Source organism: Lagopus leucura, unplaced genomic scaffold (assembly GCF_019238085.1).
Source record: "Lagopus leucura isolate 7727_CA_CO unplaced genomic scaffold, USGS_WTPT01 Super-Scaffold_100064, whole genome shotgun sequence".
Lineage (NCBI taxonomy): Eukaryota > Metazoa > Chordata > Aves > Galliformes > Phasianidae > Lagopus > Lagopus leucura.
Window position 1 is genome coordinate 807,863 of NW_024962308.1, and position 25,940 is coordinate 833,802.

Consider the following 25,940-nt stretch of genomic DNA (forward strand, 5'->3'; position numbering starts at 1 on the left):
CATGGATGTGGCTTCCCCTCAGCTTCAAGACCTATTGAAGGTAATAAATGACTCACTGGCAACAAACAGAACCCGAGGAAATGGCCGCAAGCTGTACCAGAGGAGGTTTAGGTTAGACACAGGGAAGAACTTTTTCTCTCAGATGGTGGTCAGGTGCTGCAATGGCTGCCCAGTGAGGTGGTGGAGTCGCCGTCCCTGGCAGTGCTCAAGAGGCATCTGGATGAGGAGCTGCAAGATCTGGTTTAGTGCTTGTGGTAGCAGTGGTAATGGGAGGGCGGTTGGACAAGATGATCTTGCAGGTGTTTCCAACCTTGTGATTCTAGGATTCTGTGACTGACACAGGCTTACAGCCCCTTCGTGGGGTCAGAGGAGCGTGGGTGGGCTGGGAGTTCTCATGTGATTCTATGTAAGCTCCCAGAGAACAGTAAAAAAGCGGCCGTTGGGATGCAGCAGCAGTCTGAGATGGTCCGAGTTCTGTCTGGAGTACGGCCTGTGGGAAATTCGAAGTTCACTTCATCATAGCTGAAGGCAGGACTAAAGTCCAGTGAATCCCAGAAGCGCAGAGTTGGGACACAATGCCTCAAGTAGTAAACGGTAATTAACGAACCATGTAACAGCACAGCCAACACCGAACCGCTGCGCTGCTGACAGAAAGGCAGCTGAGCACTCAGTCCAGCGCGCCCGCCCTGAGGCGGTGCCACGCGCCACACCCCGGCCTGCCCTGCGCATGCGCGGAGCCACCAGCCACTCCGCTCCCGCCCCCGCCCGGCCGGCCGATCGCGCATGCGCCGCGCGGCCGTAAATTGGCGCATGCGCGGCGCGGCCCGCCGGTGGTGGAAGCCGTCCGGCTGCGCGATGCATTTCGGGCGTGATTGAGGAAGTAAAATGGCGGACCTCGCGAACGAAGGTAGGCGGGCGCCGCCGTGCACGGCGCTGCTGGTTGGGCCTGGCCGCACGCAGCCCGCCGCGCGTCCGTCCCACTCGGTCCCCGCCATCCGCTCCCGGCTGCTCTCAGCGCACCGCCTCCGCGCGGCCTCCCCGCGCTCCGGCCTTCGGGTGAGCGGCCGGACAAAGGCGGCGCCGCCGGGCCGCGCTGTGCCCCCCGCTCCGCCCCGGGGCCTCCTGCCGGCACGGCCTGCCGGCTCCCAACCGCCCGCCCCGCGCGGTTCCCGCGGGCGGAGGGCTGCCCCGAGCGGGGCTGTTGGCCGGCCGGGCCCTTACTGCTGCTGCTCCTTTTGGCACGGCGAGCCCTTGGGGCTGCTGTGTGCGGCTGGGTGAGGTGTAACCGACGTTTCTTGGCTTAAAAACCTTGGGAGTAAAGAACTCCGAGGAGTTGGAGTGCTGTGGGGTGTACAGGGGTGGTGTGTGAGGGTTCAGCTCCAAGGGGTGTAGGCTGCTGCTTAAATAACATCGGGTATCAGTAGGTTGGGCAGCTCTCGGTGGGCCCAGCTCAGCCTGCAGCATTTCTCCCAGAGTCCCACCCTCAGGAGCGACGCCTGGGGGCGGTGGGTGCAACTCCCTTCTCATCCTCACAGAAGGAGTTGAATGTGCTGAAGGAGACAAAATGCACAGTGCTTTCACACAGTGATTTTTCCTGATGCTCAGGCTTTCTACCAGTGGTTGTTTACAGCTCTGATGTTAACATCCTACAGCAGGAGGTATCTGTGGTAGGCATAACTTTTGGATGGGATCCCACCTGCAGCTGACCACAGCGTTACACTGAAAGCATTGAGTGAATCCTTTGATGTAGCACATGTGGAGTTGTTGGCTCCCCAACTGAAGAGATGCTGTCGGTACTCAAGAAGGCCCAATAAGTAGTTGTGAGAGCAGCAGTAAAATACATTATGGTTATTAGTGAGAAACTTGATGATGATATGTAGTACCTTATAATGAATTTGGTCTTTCGTGGTGTTCTTTTAGCACCAGAAGTTTGGGAATGGCTGTTGTGGCTTATGCAAGCCCTTCACTTTAATTCCCAGTTTGAGAGGGAGCATTAAACTGTAAGTCATGTTCTAAGTTATCAGCATTCATTATCTGGTTTGTCTTGTGTTTATGCTCCTAGCCCTGTATGTCTGCAGAATTTTGTAGCCTTTCTATGAGGGAAAACAAGAATCATAATGTGGTATCATCTGTATGTTTTCATCTCATCTTTCTTTCCTCTTTCTCCCTTCAGACACTTCCCTGACTGCAGTGAATCCCCTCACCTGCAGATCTGTTTAGCTCGCGCCTCTTTCCAGAATTACCATCTTCATCCTTCCCCGTTACATTTCTTCTCTCAAGAACAACTTCCTTGAGGTGGAGCAGGACCAGCTCAGTTCTGATGTAGCTGGATGCGTTTTCTGGTCTTAGCTTTCTTTCCACTGGTCCCATTTCTGAAGTATCTGATTTTTTTGCACAGCAGTGCAACCACATGTGCTTATGGCAGTGGCATCCTTCTGCAGGAAGTCGGTGTCTTCAGTAATCTTTGTTTGCACTGTTTGTGGTCTCTGACATTTCAGTGATGCTCCACGGTGACTTTCATCACTTTCTCCTCATTCTTAAGCATATTCCTGTTAGATTTTTCTGGCCTGTGTGTGAATGTCCTATTTCCCCACACCTGGGTGTTTTCATTTGAACATATGAAACAACTGTTTCTTTACGAATATTTCTTCAACCTTCTACTTTACATTGGTCCTTCTGTTTCAAGTGTTTGCTGGTTAAATGTTCACATGTGGTTAAAACAAATTGAGCAGTACAGCAGCACTTTCTCAACCATACCTCATAATGAAGTGTGACGCTAATTATAGTTCTTGACACATAGTAGGCACAAATATGTAGAAAGTGGTTTCGGTCATTTTTGCAGATTGTTTTTCCTTAGCATGCTTAAGCATCAGCTTTTCTTGTTGGTTCCTGCAAGTGAAACTTGCTTGGGATCTTACCCATCTGAGTTCTGCAGTGAACCTTCCTCTGTCTTTTGGTCTGTTCTGCTCATATCCTTTCTGCTCACACATACAGAAATCATTCAGTGTGGTGCTTTTTCTGTGGCACTCCTTTGTTTCTATTTATTCATAGTTTTTTCCTTTTCCGACAGTATGCTGGTTAGTTTTACTTCCCAGGTTCTGACTTTTTAGTCTTAACACCTCAGTGGTGACTTAGCACTAAGTTTTCTGCCGGTGTCCTTTAAGCTATTTTAACGGACAGCCTACGATCCATTGCTTCGTAGGATTCAGAACTACCACGTTGTCCTCAATCCATTCGTTCCATTAAAATTTTCCTTTAACTTACCTTTCCTCCTCTGTTGTGTTGGTGAAGCTGCACCTGTATCCCCTGGTAGTGGCTTGATGGCAAGCTGCATCCTGGCACACGGGTGCTGGATTGAGGGAGGGGTCCTCTTCTGAGAAGGGAGTGAAGAATGAGTGGGTTCTAATGGCACCTTCCTGAGTTTCTTCCATTACAAAGCTTCCAAAGAACAGATCCCGTCTTGGAATCAATCCCTGCCACGAGGGAGGTGAGCTGCTGAGTGTGGTGCTAATGAAGGGGAGAAGGCGAGCTCCTCTCCACTGCTGGAAGTTCCATTACAGATTGGAATGAAGGCTTGAGGGATGGGCATCATGAAGCTCTGAAAAGCAGTTCTGGAATATTTTGGAATTGTATACACAATTGTTATCATATGAAATAGGTATGGAATGATATTAGGAATTGTCTCTAAAGCCTTTGATGTGACATTCAGTGATTTATTTTTTTTAGCCGGATCGTGATTTAAAACCGGCACTCGTTACCCACAAATCTGTCTGTGACATATGATGGAGAACTGGAAAACTTCCTCTTGGGCACGCACTGACTTAAACCTTAATGCTCTTCTCATTAACCTGTAGTTAATGTACAACTCAGCGTTTGTATATGACTGACTTGCTCCTGTGACTGGCACTTCTGCTCTGCTCTGGCACTTCTGTAGGGACCAAGCAATGTTAGTTTACAAGATAACGGTCTGTGAACTGCAGCAGTTTGTTGTTGTCACCTTTTGGAGTGCTCTGTACCTCCACTGCAAAATAGTTTGGTTTCTTCACTGGTTCCTCATCTGCTGAGAATAAGCTGCTTTATTTTTTCCCCATTCCTGGTATGTAACATTTGCTTCATGTCAAGTAGCTGAAATGAAACTACCTAAAGCAGAGGGAAACCTGCTGATGCTGCCAGGGCTTGGGAGATGAAATAACACCTTCTCTGCAGACACAAGAGGTTTGTGCTTTAAAAGTGGTAAAAACTTTCTACTTAATCTTAGATATGTAGAAAGCACTCTACATTCCCATACCAGCTGTAGCACTGCTTTGTAGAAGTTGCCTGCTTGTTCATATGATGAGAGACAAAAAGGGTTTGAAGATGAACCAGACTGTCACATGCTTTACATCTTGAAAGCAGAGCTCTCAAAGTGAGGCACAAGTATCTAGAAATATATTTTTTCCTCTTTTCCCCCACCATCCTGTTGTAACTTATATTCACCATGACTTCATTGGTGAACTCTGGATGTGAATGATCCAGTGTCATTAAGTATGATTGGACTTTGCTTGTGGGGTCTTTTTCAGTGATCAGCTGTTGGCTTCGTAGCTTTCTTCTTGCTTTCAGTCTATTCATAGCTATGGGAAAAGAAGAGTCTTGTTTTGTTTTCTGCCCCTTTGCAGTTCTGTGAAACAACAAATGCAGGGTCTCTTTTTTAGCTCCTGCACTGAGCAACTTGCATGTATTGAGGTTGCAGAATATTTTTGCTGAAATAAGCACAATTTAAATTTAACCTTGAATTATTTTAGATTTAGATTCAGCCTTTAGTCAGAGGAACTTATCCTTCTGTTCTGAGCTGGCACCCATTGCAATCAGAAGGTTACTTCTGAGGTGGCAGTGGCCAAAGCTTCCAGTGCAAAGGCTCTGTAAGCCACTGCCTGTGGACAGGCATTTCTTTCTGCTTGCTACACAACTTATTTTTTCTTTACACAGCCCCTAAACTATCAAATGTAATAGCAGTGATGATCCTACATTTGATTTCATTCAGCAGAAGCTTTTGAAGCAAGGAAGAAGTTACTTTAGTGAGTACTGTTGTTTCAAATGTCTTTATTTTACCAGGTGGCATTTGTTGGGGAATGTTGGAGAGACGTTTGTCTGTGGGGAACTGTATAGCTGTATTCTATCTGTGCACACAACTTTATTCCTTAAAGGAACTGAAAGTCTTCGTGTGGTGGTGTTCTCAAATATCTTCTGCTTACCTGCATTCTTTAGAACATCTTTTTGTTTTTTTCTTTCTAAGCTGTTGCCACTGAATATTTTTCAGCTGACACAGATTTAGGTTCCACCACTTTTCCATACTGCAGTATGAAGAGAACACCTGCAGTTATTTTCCAGGTTTGATACCATATGGGCTCCTACACGTGTGTAATTCAGCTGCTATTTCATAGTTTTGAGTGGTATCAGAGCAGGCAGGAAGAGCGGATTGGGTGCTGAGGAAGTAGGGTATGCTGAGAGAATGCTTACAGTCCGTATAACCAGCACTTAATTCTGTTTGCAACTAATTTGTTTTTCTTTTTTTGCCCATTGTTTTTTCCAGATATTGAGTATTCATTTTTGCCCAAATCTGATGGAAGAGTTAAGAAAACCTTCTGAAACATCAGAATAGTCACTTTTTCCTTCTATCCTTAGCAGCACTCTAGTTCTTCTGCAGCTGGTTTGATGCAGCATGCTGATCTCGCACCCAGCCTTGACAGGGATGCATATTGGTGCTTCCCATAGCCCAGTCTGTGGAGATCCCCCTCAGCCTTTTTTTCCCCCTTTGTGTTCCTTTTTAGCTGATTGTTAGCTGGTTTTGCTGTTCATTTGTGCGTTGGCTTTACACCATTTTGGTGCCCGTTCTGCTCCAGCTGAGCTGGAAAGGATGTGCTGCTCTGGGTTGGGTGTAGGCTGGGCTCTGGCAGCTGTAGCAGAAGGATAGTGTCTTATTTCAACTCTGAAGTGAGTTATTTGATGATTAAGTGGGTCTGTTAATGAGCTAAGCCATCCTGGAGAAAATACAGAGCTGGTCTTTCTGAGACTGAGCAGAAAAGTGTAAGGAAGGGAGGAGTTGGGAAGGCTCTGTGCTGCTCCTCGCAGGGTTAATTCAGCTCTTCTTTAGAGCTTGCAGTGCTTTGAGGTGGAAAGTGGAGGAATGAAAGCAAATTGTAACATGTCCATGAAAATCAGTGTGTGTGCCCTGGTCTTTCAGGATGTTGCTGCTGGGCTTTCTTAACGTGTCGTGCCTCTCCCTTAAGGACCAGAGCCTGGAGCACTGGAGGTGATGTGAGCATTTTCTGAGGAGCGTTCTTTCCCTGCCCCATGTATGCTTGATGTTTTAAACCTGTGAAGAAGTACCTTTATATTTCCATATCAACCTGTTTTTTTCTCCTTTCTGCTTATGTGCTGATTTGTGTGTTATCTGTTTGCTGCTGTGTTTTCCTGGGGTCTGCAGCCGTGTTAGCACAGTAAACAGATACAACATGCATGGGGGAAAGATGTGTGAAGATTCCCCCCGTGCACATCCCCCAAGGAGCAGAACAAGCCCATAACTCAGTGCTCTCAAACAGTGCAGGAAATCCTCGCTTCAACAGAAATATCCCAAATTTCTAGATTTCAGTAGACTGTAATGTACTGAAGAAGACTTGGGAGAGCTGGGAATGAAAGTGAAGAGTTCCTCTCATAGACAAGTGCTCTTGCAGGGTGAAGCAAGGATCTGTGCTCCTGGGGAGGGGCTCCTCTCAGCTTATTGTCTGTTCTCTCAGCATCTCTTCCTCAATGTCATCCCCAGAAAATATCCTCTGGGTATCAAAATATCCTCTGGAAGTTGAGATTCAGAACATCCATTATGTATTTTGGAGATTCATGATCCTTGAGGTCCCTTCCAACCCTGGCCATTCTGTAATAGGAATTGCATATTTAACGTTTCCTTAAAACAATTTCTGTAGTGCATTGCAGTTCATGTGCTGACCCACAGGTAAGCAATAAATTATCACTCTGAATCTCTTTCATGAGTTAACAGTCTAATTGCCCTTATCCTTGTTAACACTTCATTGTTTGTGGGTATGATCAAATTTTTTCTCTCCATTCATACATTATGATGGGCTCAAGTCAAGGCACGTGTTTTCAGCTTGTATGCATTGCACTTTGTAGATCCAAGCAAGGGCTTGCTTGCCTGGTTTCCTTGCAGTCAGATACTGCTGCACTTCTAAGTTGGAATGAAGTTCCAGAAGAAAACATTTGCAGTGCTGTAGGTGCCATCAAAAATGAATTCATAAAGACATGTTTTTTATATTTGTGCACTCAGAATATCCGTTGGGTTTTTCAGTTATGGGTCCTTTCATGCTGCAGTGAAGGCTCAGAACTTTGTATTTCAAAAATAACACTCAACCCCTATGGTTGTGTGGATGTCAGCTGTTGGAGGGGTAAAATGAGGTCACGTTTTGTCTAGTTGGAGGAAGCATGGCTGACCTTGTAGCCTCAGACACAGCTGTATGTGCATCAGAGCGAAAGAAGGAAAAACCTCGTGATAGAATGCATGATGTGAAGATGTAATACCTCTGAGCAGATGAGGGAGTAGCCTCTGACTTGGTTTTCAAGGCCTGTGAAGCAAGGTGAGTAGGTTTAGTAGTGTATCTGTGGTAATACATGAGGCATATCGATTGCTAATGACTTGACAGCGAAATGGCTGACAGCTCTGTTCTGTGATGAACCTGACGGTGCCTGGTGCAATGGAAGCACACTGAGTTGATGTGGAAATACAGCTTGTGCTTGCGTTGCTCACTCATCCAGTAAATCTTTTTCAGCACAGCGAATGGTGAGATCAGTCTGGGAGAAGAACAGAATTGAGGCAGAATTTGTCACCTCTGTGGTGGTAGTGACTGCGAAAAGCACTTGGGAGGAAGGGGAGGAGGAGAAATAAAATGGTTCTGGAATTTAGAATGGCAGTGAGGTGGTTCTGCAGGGGGGTTTGGTTTGAGGCAGATATCTGGAATAATAGAGAATGTCCTACAAGGGATTGGTTTTGTCCTGTTTACTGAAAAGCAGTATGGAAAAGGACTTGTGCAGAGTGCAAGTGCTTTCACAAGGGAAGCATCAAATATTACCTCGTTAATGTGATGTGTACATAAATGCAGTCAGGGAGAGCAGCACTTGTTCCTGTTTGTAATTTTTTAACAAGTGAGGTAGTGAGTGATCCATGGTCTTAAAGCCTTTACTGAAAGTGCTTCCTCAGAACATGTGCGGTGTGCTCTGAAGGTCATGTCAGGAAACGCAGTGCTCCTCTTGCCTTGGGCTGGAATGAAGCGAGCTCTTGCGTGTGCTCTTGGTGCAGAACTCAGGGAGGACACGAAGTGAAGGATGTTCTTTATATAATTACCAGCGCTGCTTGTATTTTTCAATGTAAAGAGCAGACCTCGTGTGCTTCTCAGAGAACTGAGTCTGTATGAGAAACGCAGTCACGTCATTAAAGGCTTTATATACGTGCAACAGAAATGGAGTTAAGTGCACAATATTGGTTAACATCTAAAAAAAATAGTGCTGATACAGTGCAAGCATCCCCTGCTAAACAGCTGTGTAACATTATAATAGGGCACTCACACCTCCTCAGCAGCATTGTAGATTTTGGATCCGTGGTGAAGAATGTGCCTGCTGTAATGGGATGGTGGTGAGCGGAGCTGTCATTGCTGTAATTGCGTCATTGATTAATATTAAAATGCTCTAAATGCTTCTTTTTTTCATTGCCTTAAAGGGAAGGATCGTAAGTTGTAAGCTCTTCCTCTCTGCATGAGCCAAACCTGGCCAGGAGGGGAGTCCAGAATTGTCCCTACCTTGTGGGGATGTGGCTGCTCCCTCCAGAAGGAGCTGTTGTATTGCCATAGACTCAGCTTTTGGGGCAGGTGTAGCAGTTAGGTGTGAGATTCAGTAGATTCAGTTACAGTGTTTTTGTTATTTCTGGATAAGGCTCTTAGAAGGGTGAAAAGTCCGCCCTCAAGTAATGCAGAGTTCTTAGCTGGCAAACAAAATAATTACTCAATCACTTCACTTTGTCGCCACAGCTGACCCAATAGCTGTTCTTACACCTTTAGTCCTGTGAAGTACTTAATCTTGTTCATAGAACCCAATAATTGCCACGATGGAGCTTTAGCACAGAAGTCAGCCCAGGTACGGCTCTCCCTGCATTCCTCCCCTGCAGCAGTGTCTCACTGAAGACAAACTGAAATGCTGTCCTCATGCTCAGTCCTGTGAGCATGAGGCAGGGTTGCTGACTGCACAGTATGCATCTAGTTTCTTTGAATACATTACATGAAATCACTTGGTTAAGGTTGAGGAAAACCCATTTTTCCTCTTCACCCCCTACCCCCTCATTTTGGCATCATTAGGGGCAATGGAAAACAAGCATTCATTCCAGAAACTCACTTTGCTCTTGAACTGAATGTTGTGTGTATTTAGAAGCATATCCTGCTAATGTTTCAATCCGAACTTCAGGTAGGTAGCAGATCTGCTTTTCCAGTTGCACACGTAAGACTGGTACCTCTGATAATGTACATAGGATGTTTATTTTATAAATATAAAATTATATATGTATAAATTGTTTATTTGTAAATAGTTGGGTGCAATTGCTTTTCTGTAAATACCCTTCCTACTCTCTGAGTAAAAGATTTCTTCCCAACATCTAACCTAGTTCTATCCTCTTCTAGTGTGAAGCCATTTCCCCTTGTCTTATCTACTGCATTGGTGCAGTACTGTGGGAAAGGAGGAGCTTTTGCTGACAAAACTTGTGTTCAAGAGTTACACTCTTAGCAAAGAGCCTCTTGCTGCTGATGCGCTCACATAAGGTGGAAGGGCTGCTCTGAAATGGATCTGGGGAGAGCAGAGAGTCTGTGCAGCTTTTGGGTACCAGTCCTGTCAGTTGTATTTCTGTTCCTAATACACTTCTGCCTTTTGCAGATCAAGTCCTTATAATAATTATGTCTTGCTAGGAACCTGTGGAAGCAACTTGTGTAACTGAAATGTAATTATATTCTTGAAGTTTTTTCTGTAAAAGTTTCATGGATCATAAAGCTGTCATATTAGTTAATAATTAATGTGGTTGGAAAAAAAACAACAATTTTTCTTTTTGCAGAAAAACCTGCCATTGCTCCACCTGTCTTTGTATTTCAGAAGGATAAAGCACAGAAGGTAAGGAGATGCTGATAATGTATATCATTACTTTTCATCCTGTAGCCCTAATCCACGTTTCTTGGTGAGCAGTCACTGGTGTGTTCTTGTGAAGGTGGACAGTGGAGCATTAATGCTGTAAGGAGGCACAGGGTGAAGCAGAGGGATGCAGGTGGGGAGAGAAGTGATGATGATGCCAGAGGTGGATAGCTCTTCAGACAGAAAGCAGAGCAAATTGAGGAGAGAAACTATCTTGAAAGCTGTACCTTGAAAGAACAGGTGGCCAAGGAGTGCTTGCAGTTTTCTGATAATAGAGCAAAGAAAGAAAACCTGTGGTCTGGATTATTGCTTTTCACATCGGTGTATTTGTATATCGTGTATCCTTGTGTAGTAAGCTATGATGTGTCCGGTTTCTTTGGTAATGCTTCTACCCACGTGTGCCTGTCCCCTGCTTTTGAATGTGAAGCAGCAGTGTTGAGGTCAGAGCTGTGCCACAGCCTGCTGGGCAGTGGAAGTGTGGGGTGGGCAGGATGGGAGGCGCTGAGCACAAAGCAGAGCCCAGAGGCTCCCTCTGCCTTAAAGGAGCACTGTGAGCTGTGCACACCAGGAAGGTTATGAAGTCTCCTTGGAAATACTTGGAAGCCACCTGGGCAACCCGCTCCTCAGGGTGTCCCTGTAGAGCTTGTGTGTGCCTGCAGGAGGAGCTGAGCTCAGGAGGGGAATGGCAGCGCTGAAGGAAGAAGTGGGGCTTTCCCTTAAGTGGAAATTTTTACTAAATGGAAATAGATGTAATGGAGAACTATGTATGCAGGAAGGGTTCAGTGTAGGCTGCGTGCCTTGTCACTTTGAAACCGAGACACAGAATGGTGTGCATGAGTGCTAAGGTAGCTGTTCTTGCACTGTTGTGTTCAAATGGTAAGTCTGCTAATTTCTGATCTTGAGAACTAATTTTTTGGGGGGAAAAAAGTAGGAACATACGAAGAAATGGCTGTATTAAAATTACACCTGGTGAATAATGAGTAAGAGATGTCAACATTTGGAAAATAATAATCAAGGTTGCCTTTTCTTCACATCAGCAGATGTGTAGGCATAGCCATGTTCTCTTGCCCCAGAGGTATCAGGTGTCATTGCCTCATGGCTTCAGCAGCACTTACATGCGGCAATTCCCTCCTCATAGCCAGTCTTTCACAATAAACTTCCTCAAAAGTACAAATGCTATTTTGAGAGAAGTCTTTTTGAATGGGTGGGTTGTCATCTGTGCCACCAAAATATCCTCTCAAATGTTTGAGGAGAAGCACTGCACTGTCTGTAATTGGTAGGTTCTCTTTGGTTTGGAACAAGTGCCAGGCTTGAGCTTTCTTGTGTGTTTAGTAGGCACGTTTGTCAGCAGGTGCTTGAAATCTTTCATCAGATTAGAAGGGATTAGACCTACTGTTTTTTGTTTTTTTTTTTTCTAGTATTGGCTAGCACAGCTACATATATCCCATAGTAGATGGTACTTTCAAGGCATTCATTCCTTTTAATTTTTACAGTGACAACTTTACACGTACTTAAAAGTGGAGGGACGTTAGTTTGGTTCACGCTTCCTTCTAGGAGCTCCTGATCACAGCATTGGCTGTTCCTGAAGCTCCTTCTGAATTGCACAGGCATGTTTTCTTCTTGTGTGTCCTTCAGCTTGGCAGTGCTTCCATGGTTGAATTGGAAGTGGAATGATCCTAATGTGCAGCCTATGCAGAGCACCATGCTGCTGTCGTTCCTTTGCTGGCCTGCTTCTTCAGCACGAAATTAGCAGGTCTTGGGAGCTTGTGTTTCGTTGTGTAGCATCTACACAGAGTGCAGGCCTCCAGTGCTGGGCTGTGTTGGGCTGCAGGAAATACGGCTTCAAGAAAATATTAATGAAGAATCTTAAAGGACTGCAGATTTAATGTCTCTTCAGACTGGTGGTGAGAATCCTCAGTGTGAGCCAGCAGGCCAAGCAATATCCTGGGCACCAACAGAGGGGTGGCAGAGAGTGTGGGGGGGGGGGGGGGCAGGAGGGGACTGTTTCCTCTGTTCTGCCCTTGTAAGGCCCCACCTGCAGTGCTTGGCCCCAGCACAGAAGGGATGTGGGGCTGTGGGAATGGGCCCAGGGGAGTGCCATGAAGATGTTCAGAAGGCTGGAGCTCCTCTGCTATGAGAACAAGCTGAGAGTTGGGGTGGTTCAGCATGGAGGATAAAAAGGCACCAGGGTGACCCCTGTTGTGGCTGTCCAGTACTTGAAGAAGGGAACTTAGAAGCAGGAGGGGGACCAACTTTATGTGGACAGATAGTGATAGGAGAAAGGGGAATGGCTCTAAACTAGAAGAGGGGAGATTGTTTGCTCAGATGGCAGTGAGGTCCTGGCACTGCTGCCCAGAGAAGCTGTGGATTTCCTGTTGCTGGGGCTGCCCAGAGCCAGGTTGGATGGGACCCTGGGCAGCCTGATGTGGTGGGGAGCAACCAGCCCAGCACAGGGTCCATTCCAACCACTCTGTGATCCAGGATTCTGGGGAGGCAGATCTGATTTCATCTCCATTGCTACTGCTGTGGATGCTGTGTGCCATCCTGATGGGATGCATGGAGGCCCATGGCTGAAAGAAACAACATGCAGCCACGGAGAGCAGAGGTGCGTTAGGAACTGGTGGAGGTACTGTGTTGTGTTGATGCTGTTGGGCATCTGTTAACAGAGGAGTTTTTCCTGAAGTAACACTTAAAAAATAACTTTAAGATAGTTGATGTGCCAGGTTTGTATGCAGTTGAGTAACTGATCAGATCTTGCAGTGTTCATGTGGCAGAGTACACACAGTGGTGGCTCAGAATGATGTCTTAATTCAGCTTTCAGGGAGCAAATTGTGGGTCTTTTAACTAAGTTTCATGGTAGCACACAGTGGCAGTGTGAAGCTGGATGCCCATGGCTAGTCCATCTTACTTAGGAGTCTTTTTGTTCCCTGAGACAGTTGCTGTCTCCAGGAGGAGCAGGAATGGCTCTGCGCGGTGACTCTGGATGCTCTGAGGAGTTGGTGCAAGCAGCAGACCAGGTAGGTCTGTTGGGAAATAAATTAGGCAGCATAGTGGTGGCTCATGCACTTCTTTATAATTGGCCTTGCTTTTTAATTATCACTTATTTGGTCCTTTCAGGCTTTGTTTAGAGCTTTTCTTTCACTCACTGCTGTCCCCTGTTTCCACATCTCTTGAATCTACATCTCCATTATTTCTTACCTCCTTAATTTCTTACAAGAACTGTTTTTCAGTTTTCCCTCAGCTTTCTATGTGAATGATGGCGGCCAGTTATCTTGCTTGCTGCTTAATACATTGACAGCCCTTTATCTGAAGAACAGAGTTTCTGTTGCTGACACTGGTTGGAAAATTGCATCAGCTTTTGAGGACTCATAGCTGTTAAGATCAAAATGCAAAATCAAGTCCCAACCTCATTATGTTAAGCATAACACATCACTATTACTCCATTATCTATGGTGATAACATACACATGAGCTACAGTGTGCTTTTCTGAGCACTTTTGGAAGGAAAGATTTTAAGGATGTCTCTGAAGAAGGGTGGTTTGTGTACTTGGGTCACATTCCATCCTGAATGGCCCTACAAAACAATGCAGTGCTAAAGGACTGAATGGCAGCTGATCATAAAGCTTAAGGGTTAGTTGTAGAGTGAGCAAGGATTTACATCCTTCAGATGTTGAATCTGTTATCCAGGTCTTAACTGTGGAGCGTTAATAATAGACTTTTCAGCTCCACATGTTCTGAAAGTGGTGGCATGAGCAAGAGCATGTGCCTGAGCATAGAAATGTGGAAGTTGGTCAGGGCACAAGTCTAGAATTGACTTGAAGTCTGAATTGGATTTTGTGTGATTTAGAAATGCTTGGTTTTTGGTGTTTTGAGGAGGGGTTATGAACCATTACTCTTGTTGTGGATTTGACTTGTTGGGTTTGGCTGGTGTTAGAGAAAAATTGTGGAGGAAGCAACTTCAGGAAGAGGCGCCAGTATCGTTTTGCAGGCTGTCTTAGCAGCCATTGCATGGCTGCTCCAGGTTCTGTCAGGTGGAGTAACTCAACTGTGCTGGAAGTCAACAGTGTGCTTAAAAGTGATGCCTGAGTTGTGCACACACTGCTGCAATGGAAAGAACAATCGTAAGTGTGCTTGTGACCGTTGTAGAAGGCAAAGCTTTAGAGGAATACGAGGAGGGTGATGTATCTGAAAGCTTTTGAAGATGGCAGTGAGAGTTCAGCTCCTGAAACAGGAAAAGATTGGGAAACTGGGAGCCATCCCTGTGGGCTGCTGGGTGTGGATGGGGAAGATGAGGAAAGGAGCCCTGCGTGACACATGAACTTCAGAACTGGGGGTAAAACCAGGCTGATATAAGAATGCTTATCCAGTCTTTGCTTGAAAGGAATGTTACTTCCTTCCCTGTGTGATATTTTGCATCACATTAATCTATGTATTTTTCCACGTCTCTTTTGCTGTGTCCTGTAAAACAGCAGAAGCAGAGTCGCCAAGCAGACTTCTGTGTATTAAATCTGAATGTTTTATTTTTGCTTATTTTAGTGAAATAATTTTAGTTTGATCTGGCTGAGCAAGGTGATGTGCTGTAATTGACTTCCTAACGTTATTTCTGAAGTGAAGAGGTCAGCAAATACGTCCGATAGTGAGCATGGCTGAAGACTAACGTGAGTTTTGAGGGAGTCTGTGGCTTCTTTTGAATGTGCTATTTGAGAACAGTTGCATAAATGTCTTGGAGTTCTGCGAGCAGAAATCTTGAGGCCTTTGTCAGATTTGCCTTCTCTAATGTAAATCATATCCTATTAGCACAGGCTGGTCTCTTGCAGTGGCTTTGTTCCATTTGATATGTACACTTTAAAAAATTCATTTGTATGAATTTGGTTAAGGAACATTCATCTTGGCATCAGGTTTTTCTGCAAAAGGGGTAATTGCATTAATGGCTATTTTTAATTCTGCAGCTCTTGTGCTGTCAGTCTCTGCGTTTGCTCCAGATCTGTATTCCTGCTCCTGTTCCCCAGAAATTATGTGTTATTTCTGAAGAATCCAAAGCCGTTTAGCTATTTGTCATGTGGGAATGCTTCTGTAACCTTTCCTATGCCCTATTTGTTGTCTTAAAGGCACTAAATCTTTCCCAGTCATCTTCACCTCAGTGTCTGTCCAGTTTCCAGTCATTCCATTGACCCCTGGTGACAGTTAGCTCACCCCAAGGTTGGTTTGGTCCATGTACAAGGATGGTGGTCTTTGAACTCCCAGTGTCTTTGGAAGCTTGCTGGTTCTGCTTAAAGGGAATGGAGGCTTAAATACCAAAACAGTTTGTGTTTGAGAATTGGGAGCCTGACTGGATCCAGTTAACTCAAGGCTGGGCGTCAGGAAATACTGCTTTTCTGAAAGAGTGGGCAGGCACTGCAATGGGCTGCCTGGGGGGTGGTGGAGTCGCTGACCCTGGAGGTGTTCAAGGAACGTCTGGACTTTCTGTTGAGGGACACGATTTGGTGAGAGCTATTGGGGACGGGTGAATGGTTGGACTGAGTGATCTTGAGGTCTTTGCCAACCTTGGTGTTTCTGTGATTGCTGCCAGAGGGCTGTGGTCAGTGGATCTGTGTCCATATGGGGACTGGTGACAAGTGGTGACCAGGGTCCATCTTGGGACCGCTGCTCTTCAGCATCTTCCTAATGGCGAAGAAGTGGGATTGAGTGCACCTCAGCAAGTCTTGATGGCAGCAAGCTGAGTGGTGTGGGAGATGCAACAGAAAGAAGGGGTGCCATCTGGGGGGACCTGGACAGGCTTGAAAAGTGGGCGCAGGTGAACTGAATGATGTTCAGTGGGGCCAAGTGCAAGGTGCTGTATCTGAGCCAGGGCAATCCTGGACCCAGACTGGGAGAAGAATTTATCGAGGACAGCACTGCAGAGAAGGATCTGAGGGTCCTAGGGGATGAAAAGCTTGACGTGAGCCAGCAGTGTGTGCTTGCAGCCCAGAAGGTCAATGGTATCCTGAGCTCCATCAGCAGAGGGTTGGCAGTGGGCAGGAAGGGGACTGAGCCCTCTGCTCTGCCCTTATGAGGTTGGGAGTACTGCGTCTGGTCCTGGAGTGCCCAGCACAAGGAGGACGTGGAGCTGTTGGAACAGAGGAGGCCATGAAGATACTCAGAGGACTGGAGCACTTCTGCTATGAGAACAGGCCAAGGAAGCTGGGGGTGTTCAGCCTGGAGAAAGGAAGACTGGGGAGACTTCTTTACAGCCTTCCAGTACCTGAAAGGAACTTATAACCAGGAGAGAGAGTGGTTTTTGTGTGGGTTGATAGTGATAGGACAAGGGGGAATGGCTTTAAACTAGAACAGGGGAGATTGAGGTTGGATGTAAGGATGAAATTCTTCACTCAGAGGGCAGTGAGACCCTGGCACTGCCCAGAGCTGTGGGTGCCCCATCCTTGGAGCTGCCCCAGGCTATGGATGGGCCCTAGGCAGACTGGTCTGGGGAGGCACCCAGCCCACAGCAGGAGTGGGGCTGGGGGGCCTTAGAGTCCCTTCCAACCTAACTGTGATTCTGAGGTGTGTGATGAGTGCAGCCTGTGCATGGGAAGGAAGGCTGGAGCTGCTGGGAGCTGAGCTGCCTGATTGCTGATCTGGAGAGAGGGCTGGGAGAAATGGGCTGGGGTTGGGACTTCAGAGCAAGAGGGCTGGAGGGGGGGACCTGCAACACGAGCTGTGAGGGAAAATGGCATCTCTGCTGCTGCTTACATAATTATGCATACATAACATAAACATGCATTACATAAACTGCTTCGATTGTTTGTGATGTGGAAAACTTTATTCTTGCATTTTATTTGTTTGGCTGTCTCCCTTTAAAGAGAGGTCAAATGATCTACAAGAGGAGTACTCCTAATTTTGAAAGTTGGCCTTACCTTAATAAAAGGGTCTCAGAGTAACAGACATCTCCCATTCTGTGGAGTTTCAAGGTAGTGTTTTGGCTTATTAGTAAGTTTTCTATTTAAAAACAAGCATTTTGAATATTCAGCATCCCCAACTTCACCTGAAATGTGTTGCCCTCCTTTTTGACCTTTTTGATACTTAACTCTTACAAGAAATTACTGTCACTTAAAAGCTTGACAGAACTGAAATAACCCCACTGTTAAAATGGCATTTACTGATAATTGCTCCTGTCTAAGACCAGGCCATGTCACAGCTGGAGAACTTCAGACCCCTCCAGTTTATGAGCTGCTGTTTGGAAGTTGAAAGGTTTGTGGCGGAAGTGGGAACACAGCAAATGACAAATCCCAGAACCGTGCACTGGGAATTCCATCATGCTCTGCATTGAGATAGGTGTACTGACTTCTTAATTTACAAAATAAAACATTTCTGTTGCTTTTCAGGGTATTCACCCTCATATGAATGGAGGAAGATATTGTCCTGTATGAATGTTGTAACAACAGATTTGTGTGGGTTACTTTATAACCAACCCCACCTCAAACATGGTTAGAAGAACCAGCAATGTGCAATTAGTTATGGGTCCTGTCTAATTGCTGCTTGTGGACCAGGTGCTAAAGCAGCTAGCTGCCTGAGCAGCCTGAAGTGCAGCTGAGCCCTGAGGGTGCAGCAGGGCTCCTCTGATGGGTGCTGCAGCAGTTCTAGCCAACTTCCAAGCAGTGCATTTGCCCCAGCTGGTGCTCCCTATGGGGAGGAAAACTAATTCAGCCAGCAGGGCCTAGCATATCTTAACTGATGCCTCAGCAGCAAGCAATTTCTTCTGCCAGGCCATTGCAACAAGGTAATTTAGGAAGGAATTAGTATGTCCTCTCACTTGGACAGCTGCTCCATCGGGTGGCACCTTTGCATTGAAGGGACATTGTCTTTTTTTACTCCCAGTCCCCTGCAGAGCAAAAAGCTTTGTTGGATTCAGGTGAGGACCCTCAGGGAGAGGTTGAGTCCCCCCGCCATGCTCTGGGTCACAAAGAACCAGCTGAGGAGTGTGACCCTGATCTTCCTGCTCCTGCTGTGGCCTCAGCCAGTGATACCCCGAGTCCTTCTGCTACAGCCCAGCTTGCTCCTATTCAACAGGAAGTGGCAGGGGTAAGTGCAAACCTGCTGAGGGGATGGAGGACACATCCCTTCTGCTAGGAATCTGTTACTGTTAACTGCAGGCAGCATAGCTTGCTTGGTTTATCTGTGATCTCCTTCGTCCCCTCTAAGGTTGGTAGAAATGAAGTTTGCTTGGGTCCTCCTAGATGGCAGAATGGCAGAAGGTGCATAAAGGATGAATTCCAAAGTTTACTGTGTCTGCTGAGCACTTGTGAGGGCTCGTGTGGATGAGTGAGAAGCAGCTGTATGTGAGGTGGTGCCTCATAGCAGCTGGAGGGGGATCCTTTATTCCTTCCCAGCCAGAATATCTTGACCAAGTGAGCAGCTGATGCTGTTTGGTTGTGAGCTGCAGCTTGTTGTGCCAACCACTGATGTACTTGGCAGGTTAACGGCACCAAGGCAGATGCTAAAGGAGAATTATGAAATTAAGTACTTAATAGAGAAAGCTCTCAGTAATTCCAGCGTAAGCTATTTCTACTAATGGCGCAGGTAAACACTTTTGGAAAGATGAGATGACTGAATGACTGCTGCCTGCAGCCTTGCAGAGCAATTTTAAAGTTGGGCTTATCCTTTCTGCTTGCTGAGCTGTGTTTTCCTGGTGCAGGTGAGTCATCATTCCTCCTTGTGACTGCACATGCTGGGTGTGTTTCATTGAGTTCTGCCTGTGAAGGCTGCTCCACCTGTGACATGTGCTTTTCCTTGCCCAAAAGAGAGCCTTTTTGGCCCAATTTGGGATGAATAGTCCTCACAAGGTACCAAACAACTAGGAGAGACAACAGATGCCAAACTTGCTGCAGTTGGCATAGGCTCGTGTCTATTAGTCTGTAGCACCTGCAGTGCATGTAATGGCCCAGAAACAGTGAGGAAGCAGTGGGTGTAAGGGCGCAGTGATGGCACTTGAGCACTTGCTGGTTAATCTGTGCTCACTTTCACTCTTACAAGACAGTTGGGCCTTGTAAGAAAAGGTAGTTTGGTTAATTAGAGACGTGTCAAAACTGCTATTGAGAAATAATTGTAACTTTTCTCTAGCTGGATTTCTAGACAGGGAAAAGAAGTAAGAAAGCTCTTGCACTGGGGGAGCAAGCTGGGAGCTAGATCAGGCATTACTGGTTTGTCTCACAGCTCCTGATTTCCAACAGCTGAATAGAGGGAAGTCATTTAGGTCACTGTAGTGGTTCTGTATGAGGTGAGGTGGTTCTGGCTTTTCATTCTGTTGTGTAGCTTGTGTGTAAAAACAGTGCTGTGAAGTCCAAGTGATGGCCTGCAAAGGGAGGCCTGAAACGTTTCCTGGGGCAGAGCTGTCCTGACTGGTGAGCACCCTCCTGATGGAGTGCTGCCTGCAAGTGTCTTTGTAAGATGCTGAAGGAGAATTTTGAAGTTAAATACTTAACCTAAGATATGTTATGCAATGTGTCTTCTGCTGGAAGCTAAGTATTAAAAAATAGTAATAATTACAGCGTTGTTGTGAAATGCTTTTTAAACTCTGGCTATTCTCTTTCACTTAAAAATAGGAAATCCAGCCTGATGTCTGAAATGTGCAGGCAGAAGTTCCAGGATTGAGGCTGACAGCAGCGTGATGGTCTTTGGACTGTCTGTGCACAGGGATCAGCCTAAAGGATTGAGATTTTTTTTCTTCCCTGATATTTAAATTCTGAAGTCTATGAAAGATGTAAATCTGTTAGTTTCTTTTTTTCTGGTTGGAGTTATTAGCAAACCCTTAATTTTGCAGGCAGTAATCAACAGCTTTAAGGGTGTTAATTGATAAGGATGGGAGGTAGCATACCAAGTGATCTATTGCTGAGATAGAAGAATGAGACTGGGAAGTCTGTTGTCTGTGCAGCAGCTGCTCTGCCAGGGGTTACAGGATGGTCTGGGACATTGATTCTCCTTTTACACTAAATGTAGTGACAGCATGTCTACTTGTGCATGCATTGTTAATAAACTGATAAATTGACATGGTAGTTTGGAGCTTGTGCTGTGTGGGTTTGAATTCTTTTGGGACAATGTTGCGTACTGTATTCCTGATGCTTGGGTATCATTAAACAGTTTTAGGTGGTTTTGGAATTCAGGGGGAGGAGACTTGTTGATTTTAAAGGAGGTTTGCACATACAGATGTGCAGTTTGCACTGTGGTGTATCTGGTGCTTTTTTTTCTTTTACAAAAGAGCTTTTTTTCTGACTTGGAGTACTGATTGCTGAAACAGAAAATGGCATTGACTTTCCACTTCAGCTTTATCTTTCAGGAAGGTAGTGTTTATTGACAACAGGTATGCCTAATAAAGCCTTGCTTCAGTAATGTGGACTGCTTGGTGAGTTATGTGGGGGAGGTTTGGGTCGCCAAACAGTATTACTGCGTTGGATTGACAGATTAGTGTTGATATGGAGAAACTATATTCCTAAAACTGTAAATAGCTCTTAATTCCTTATTGAGATATCAGAGATGTGGGACTGGGATGCTGGTGAAGTCACTGTGCTCTTCTGTTGTCTTGAAACTGAAAGCTGTATTGCGTAGGTAAGGGTGAAGGTGTGTGGATGGATGTCGTGGTGAGAAGGTGGTGCTGCTGCTCCAATCGCCTCCTGCAGCACACGAAATTCCTTGTGGGCAGTTCTGTGGGAACAGGGAAGTGATGTAGAAATCCTCAAGATATGAAAACTTTCTTCAAATACCTAACATTGTGGTAAAGGGCAGCCTGTGATGCTGCCTGCTTTTCCTTCTGGTGCTCTGGAAGGTGCTGGGGGAATGTCCATTGCTAATTCCTATCAGAGCATCATAGGGGGTTTTGAAGAAGGTTTCTCCATCACTGTTTTTTTTTTTTTTTTTTTTTTTTTTTGAGGAACTGATGTCTGTTATGTTAGTTAGAAAAAGTGCTTTGTTATGAACTCCTAAATAACATCTTCAGGGTGAGAGATCTGGATTTGGCCAAAGCAGACTTTAATATTATCATTTTCAATACACAGAAAAGTGTGCTAATCATCGCAGTCTCTGCTTAGAAGATTAGTGCTTGGTTAGGAACTTTTAGGCATCTCTTGTAAATGGGATATTCTGTTATTTGTAGTGCTTAAGTGAAATTCAGCATGTGTAAATGCTGATCAGTGTGTTTTCCTTGAACGTATGTGATTGGCTGTAAAGAAAGTCTTTGGTTAAAGCATTTCTGTGTACCCCCGAAAGACTGAAATGTTCACTGATTTATTGTCCCTGTCCTCTGATTTCAGAGATCAGCAGATGGGTCGAGTCCAGAAGATGGAGATGGTAAGAAATTTGATTGTAAATTTAAGAAACGCTGGTAGATGTATAGAAACCAGAATAACTTTGTTTTTTTGCTGCAGAATCTGATCGAGAGGATGGGAACTACTGTCCGCCTGTGAAGCGGGAGAGAACTTCATCCTTAACACAGTTCCCTCCTTCTCAGTCAGGTAAATTAATTATTACTGTGCTGCCATATGAGGTGCGTTTCCTACTTCTGTTTCTCCAAGTCACTCCAGTCTTATTGCTGCCTGCTTTGCTTTACTTTGAATGACCACAGCAGCCACAGGCTGACTTCCCTATGATCTGTGATAGCAAGTTTAATCAAGCCCAAAGGATTTTGATGCATAAACTTGTGTGTTTTTATACACATGCACCTGTTTGAGCTTGTAATGTTATGCTGTTCAATGGAAGAATTTACCAGCAATCTTTTTGCCTTGTCATGATAAAATCACTTCTTAGAATTCACATCAGTGCTGTATTTTCCTTAGTTACTGCACTGCCAGGCAAAATTTAATCTCAGCTTGTGCTTGGGTTCTCTTCGTTCCTTTTCTTCTGTTCCTCCTCAAGTGGAGAGAATTCAGTGCATTTCAGCAGCGTTCTCACCCAGCACGTGCAAGAGATGCAGATCACTGTGAAGGGCACCGATAAATTCTTCTGGTTCATACACACCAGAGTGGTCATATAACACCTGTGTTCACCCACAAGAAACTCTCTGATTGATTCCTTCTCTCTTCACAAAAAAATGCCCAGTTGAGGATTATTCCAACTGAGATACTGTGGTGCTTAAGGCAGACCTGGGGACTTGAGTCCTTCATTGTTCATCTCGGCTGGGAAAGTAGATTGGGAAAACAGTGGAAGAGAGAACAATACAAATAAGCCCTCTAACCTCTGGCATGTTCAGTGTGATTAAAAGGTGTGGAAGTAATTGCTTCTGTCTTTTAATTGTAAAGATACAGGTGGCTGTAGAGTTTTAAATATAGCTGCTGTTAGGTTCTGCACTGAAGTGTTCTCGTGTTGTGTCACCAGTGCTGTCACAGCAAGAATTCCTTCTTGAGGTGCAGGTTTTTCTGAGTTGAGCTGTTTTCAAGGTGCATTGCCTTTAATTGAATACTTTCCAAGGGCCCAGTGTGGCTGCTACATTTTCTCATCATTCTTAATAGAAGAACACTGCACAGAAACAACAAAGATTTTTCATTGTCTCTGGATCTTCTGTGAGAAGAACAGATTGTGTACAGCTCTGGAGGATCTTTGTTACTTATTGGGCCTTATAATCCTAGCTTCTGTATCATCATTACCAGTTATTTTAGTCTATAATGCCTTTTTCTTATCTGTTGAGGCTCTAATCTCTAACTCTCATTTTGTGTAATGACAGCACTCTTTAAGAAGTGGAGGAAGACAAATTGTGTGGTTGAATCCTGGATATTCCAAGAGTTCTGCATTTCTTCTCAGCGTCTGCTTGCCTGGAGCTCTCAACCTGTGTTCCTTTCTTCCCTGTTTGATTCCCTTGTTCTCTTCTAATATATGTGTTTATTCTTTCATGACTTGATTTGTATGACCCAGCTCAGGTCATGTTCTAACTGTAGAAAGCTTCAAAGGTGCTGTTTCCTTCTGTGGCCTCCAGTATCTGCTGCGTGTGTGTTCTGCCTCAACCTTCTCTGGCTATGAAGGCAACCTCATTTCATTGCGTTGCTCAGAAATACAACTTAAAAGTTCATCTCCATTGTTTGCTGCTTGGAGCTTGTTGTGATTCTTCTCATCCCTCCCAAGTCTCTATTTCTGTAGTGATAAATACTCAGAAGCATTTGTAAGTGTACCGCTCACTACCAAAGCAGCCTACTTTTTCATACTTTGACAGTAAAAACTCTTCAATGCCTTTTACATAGTTACTGTTTTATGCATTTTTAGTGCTAGGTTAAAAGTAGCTGCTGCTATGATGCTGACAAGCTGTTGGTGTAATGTGAGATTCATTCATTTTTTTGAGGGTGATTTTATTGCATTGCCCCAGTACTCTGCTTCATTGTGTGAAGCTCAGACTCATGCCTGACTGTTACATAGGAGTTGCCTCATAGCTGTGTAATTCCTTATCTTCTCTGAACTGTCTCATGCTGCTCAGGAAGTAAGGCTTCATTTTAATTTTCATTTTGACCCCAGTAGCCACCTAGCAATGGCCTTCAGCTCGTTCTCCTTCACAGGAAGATGCTTGTGAAGGTGGGTTGGCATCCTGTAATGAAAACACTTGAAATGACTTATGACTTGTTAGTTGCAACTCATCAGCGAGAGGCTGTGGTCCTTAGACTCACAGCAGATCTTCAGTGTATGTCTCAAAAGCACATGTTTACTCTGTCGTGGTTATTTTGTATTGCAGGAGCAGGAATGCAGCAACTTGTCTCTGCAGTAAGTTTAGGTGTTGCTTGTTGCTTGTGCAGATGCTTTGTGTAACCAGGTGGAGTTTAACCTGCTGAGATTTGCTACTCAGATGAGTGTTTGTCCAGCTGATTAGCCCTTGATCTTAGTGAATTTTAGAATTATCATTTCCACCCACCTATTTGTAAGTAGGTAAAAATCAGTTTGTCCTCTGTTGTCAACTGAAGAGTCTTTCTTGTCTTGTGAGGTGACAACATGCCTCTCTTTCGGAGAGATGCCACTCCACAGTGCAGATGCTTTACTTTTGTACTGAGTCACCAGGGAGCCCTGACAGCAGCTTAAGTGGAAGGCATAAACTCTAAAAAGACTCTGACACTGGAAGATGTAGCCAGCCATAAGGATTTGGAAGTTATTAAATCATGTGCTCTAGCAGAACGTATCAGTGTCTGCAAAGTCTGTCGTGTCCACGGAAGTAACATAGTGCTCCAAAAGTAATGCCTCCCACACACTGCTAACGGCAGTTTCTCTTCACTCAGCAAGGCCCAGGCAAGTCAGAGGGCTGGACAGCTATAAGTAAAGTGATGACTGACTCTAACTTGAAACTTAACCTGCAAGTCCAGGCTGTGTCTTGGCAATACATTGTTCCGCAGCTGTGAAAGATAGATTTCTTTCATGGACTGTTGACTTTTCTTGTTAGTCCAGACAAAACAGAACAATAGTGCAGAAGGATTTTACCCAAGTGCTTTGAACCTTGCTGTTGTGTGCTACTAATGCCTGTGATTCAAGGAGTTTAAGCAATGGTGGGAAGTGTCCCAGCTTTAAAAATATGCCACTATAAACACGTGTGTGGAAATCTGTGCATGCTGCCTTGTAAAGGCATGCCCCCAAATAGCTGGAGGACTTGATATAAACAATCTATCCAACCTTTGAAACTGCTGTTGTGCAGTCCTGGTGAAATGCCATTACTTCTTTTTCAGGAAAGCATTACTTTCTGTAGATGGCAATTTTACATTTGGTGTGTAGAGGCTCTCTAAGAGCTTGCTTGCATACTTTTCTCTTTGTCTAAGGCATACTTAATGCAGTATATGCAAGTTTCTACTGCCTTGATTTGGAGGATCATGTAATCATACAAGATCTGAGTGGAAGGGACCTGTAAAGTTCCCACCTTGCTGCCATGGCAGGGGCAACTTCCTCTAGATTGGGTTGCCCAAAGCCTCATCTAACCTGGCCATGAACATCTCCAAGGATGGGGCATCCTCACCTTCTTGGGTAGCCTGACCCAGCGCCTCACCAAGCTCTGAGTAAATAATTTCTTCCTAATACCTAATCTAAACCTCTTCTCTTTTAGTTTAAAACCACTGTCTCTTGTTCTGTCATGACAGTAGCTGACAAAGAGTCCCACACAGCTTTCCTGCAGGCCTCTTTAGGTCCTGGAAGGACTTTGCAAGGTCTTTCTGGAGCAACCATCTAGCCAGATCCTTATCTGCCAAGTGGCCCATCTATAAAGCCATGCCTTTCTGCTTTAGAGACCAAGGTGCTGTGTGTAACATGCTTTGCACAAGCCCAGGTAGATGACGTCTCCTGCTCTTCCCTTATCCATCATACTGTGGCCCAATTGTTGCTAGCTTCTCTGAGGGTGACTCACCACCAATTGTGGTGGCCAAGTCGGCTGTCATCAGTCGTGTTATTCTGTGTGCCTTAATATGGAAGGAGAATCTGCTTCATCACTTGAAACTCTTAGAGCAGGTCCAGAGCAGGACCACTAAGATATCAGAGGGCTGGGGCCTCCAGTGAAGAAAAGTAGAGCATACTGGGATTGTTCAGCTTGGAGAAGGAAAGGCTCTGGAGGGACCTCATTGAAGGGAGCATGTAAACAGGAGTGGGTATGACTGTTTATGAGGGTGAATAGTGATGGGATAAGGGGGAGTGGTTTTAAATGAAGACAGGGAGGTTTAGGTTAGAATTTAGGAGGAACTTCTTCACACAGGGTGGTGACACACCAGAACAGGTTGCCCAAGGAGGCTGTGGATGCCCCATCCCTGCAGGCATTCAAGGCCA

At 45.2% G+C, this 25,940-nt stretch overlaps 1 protein-coding gene across 5 annotated transcripts in view; it reads left to right on the forward strand.

Annotated features, from left to right (window-relative positions):
• Positions 1-818: 818 nt before the first annotated feature.
• The window catches only part of RANBP3 (RAN binding protein 3), a 40,435-nt gene continuing 15,313 nt past the window's right edge, over positions 819-25,940 (forward strand). For 2 of the 5 annotated variants that reach the window (XM_042886832.1, XM_042886836.1), the window contains exons 1-6: positions 819-907; positions 10,133-10,188; positions 13,143-13,223; positions 18,060-18,263; positions 21,485-21,521; positions 21,599-21,685. In XM_042886832.1, the coding sequence (XP_042742766.1) occupies positions 886-907; positions 10,133-10,188; positions 13,143-13,223; positions 18,060-18,263; positions 21,485-21,521; positions 21,599-21,685 (487 nt within the window). In that variant the 5' untranslated portion in view covers positions 819-885. Of the gene's footprint in view, positions 908-10,132; positions 10,189-12,727; positions 12,812-13,138; positions 13,224-18,059; positions 18,264-21,484; positions 21,522-21,598; positions 21,686-25,940 lie in introns of those variants that run through there. The other 3 variants (XM_042886834.1, XM_042886833.1, XM_042886835.1) reach the window with 3 other exon arrangements.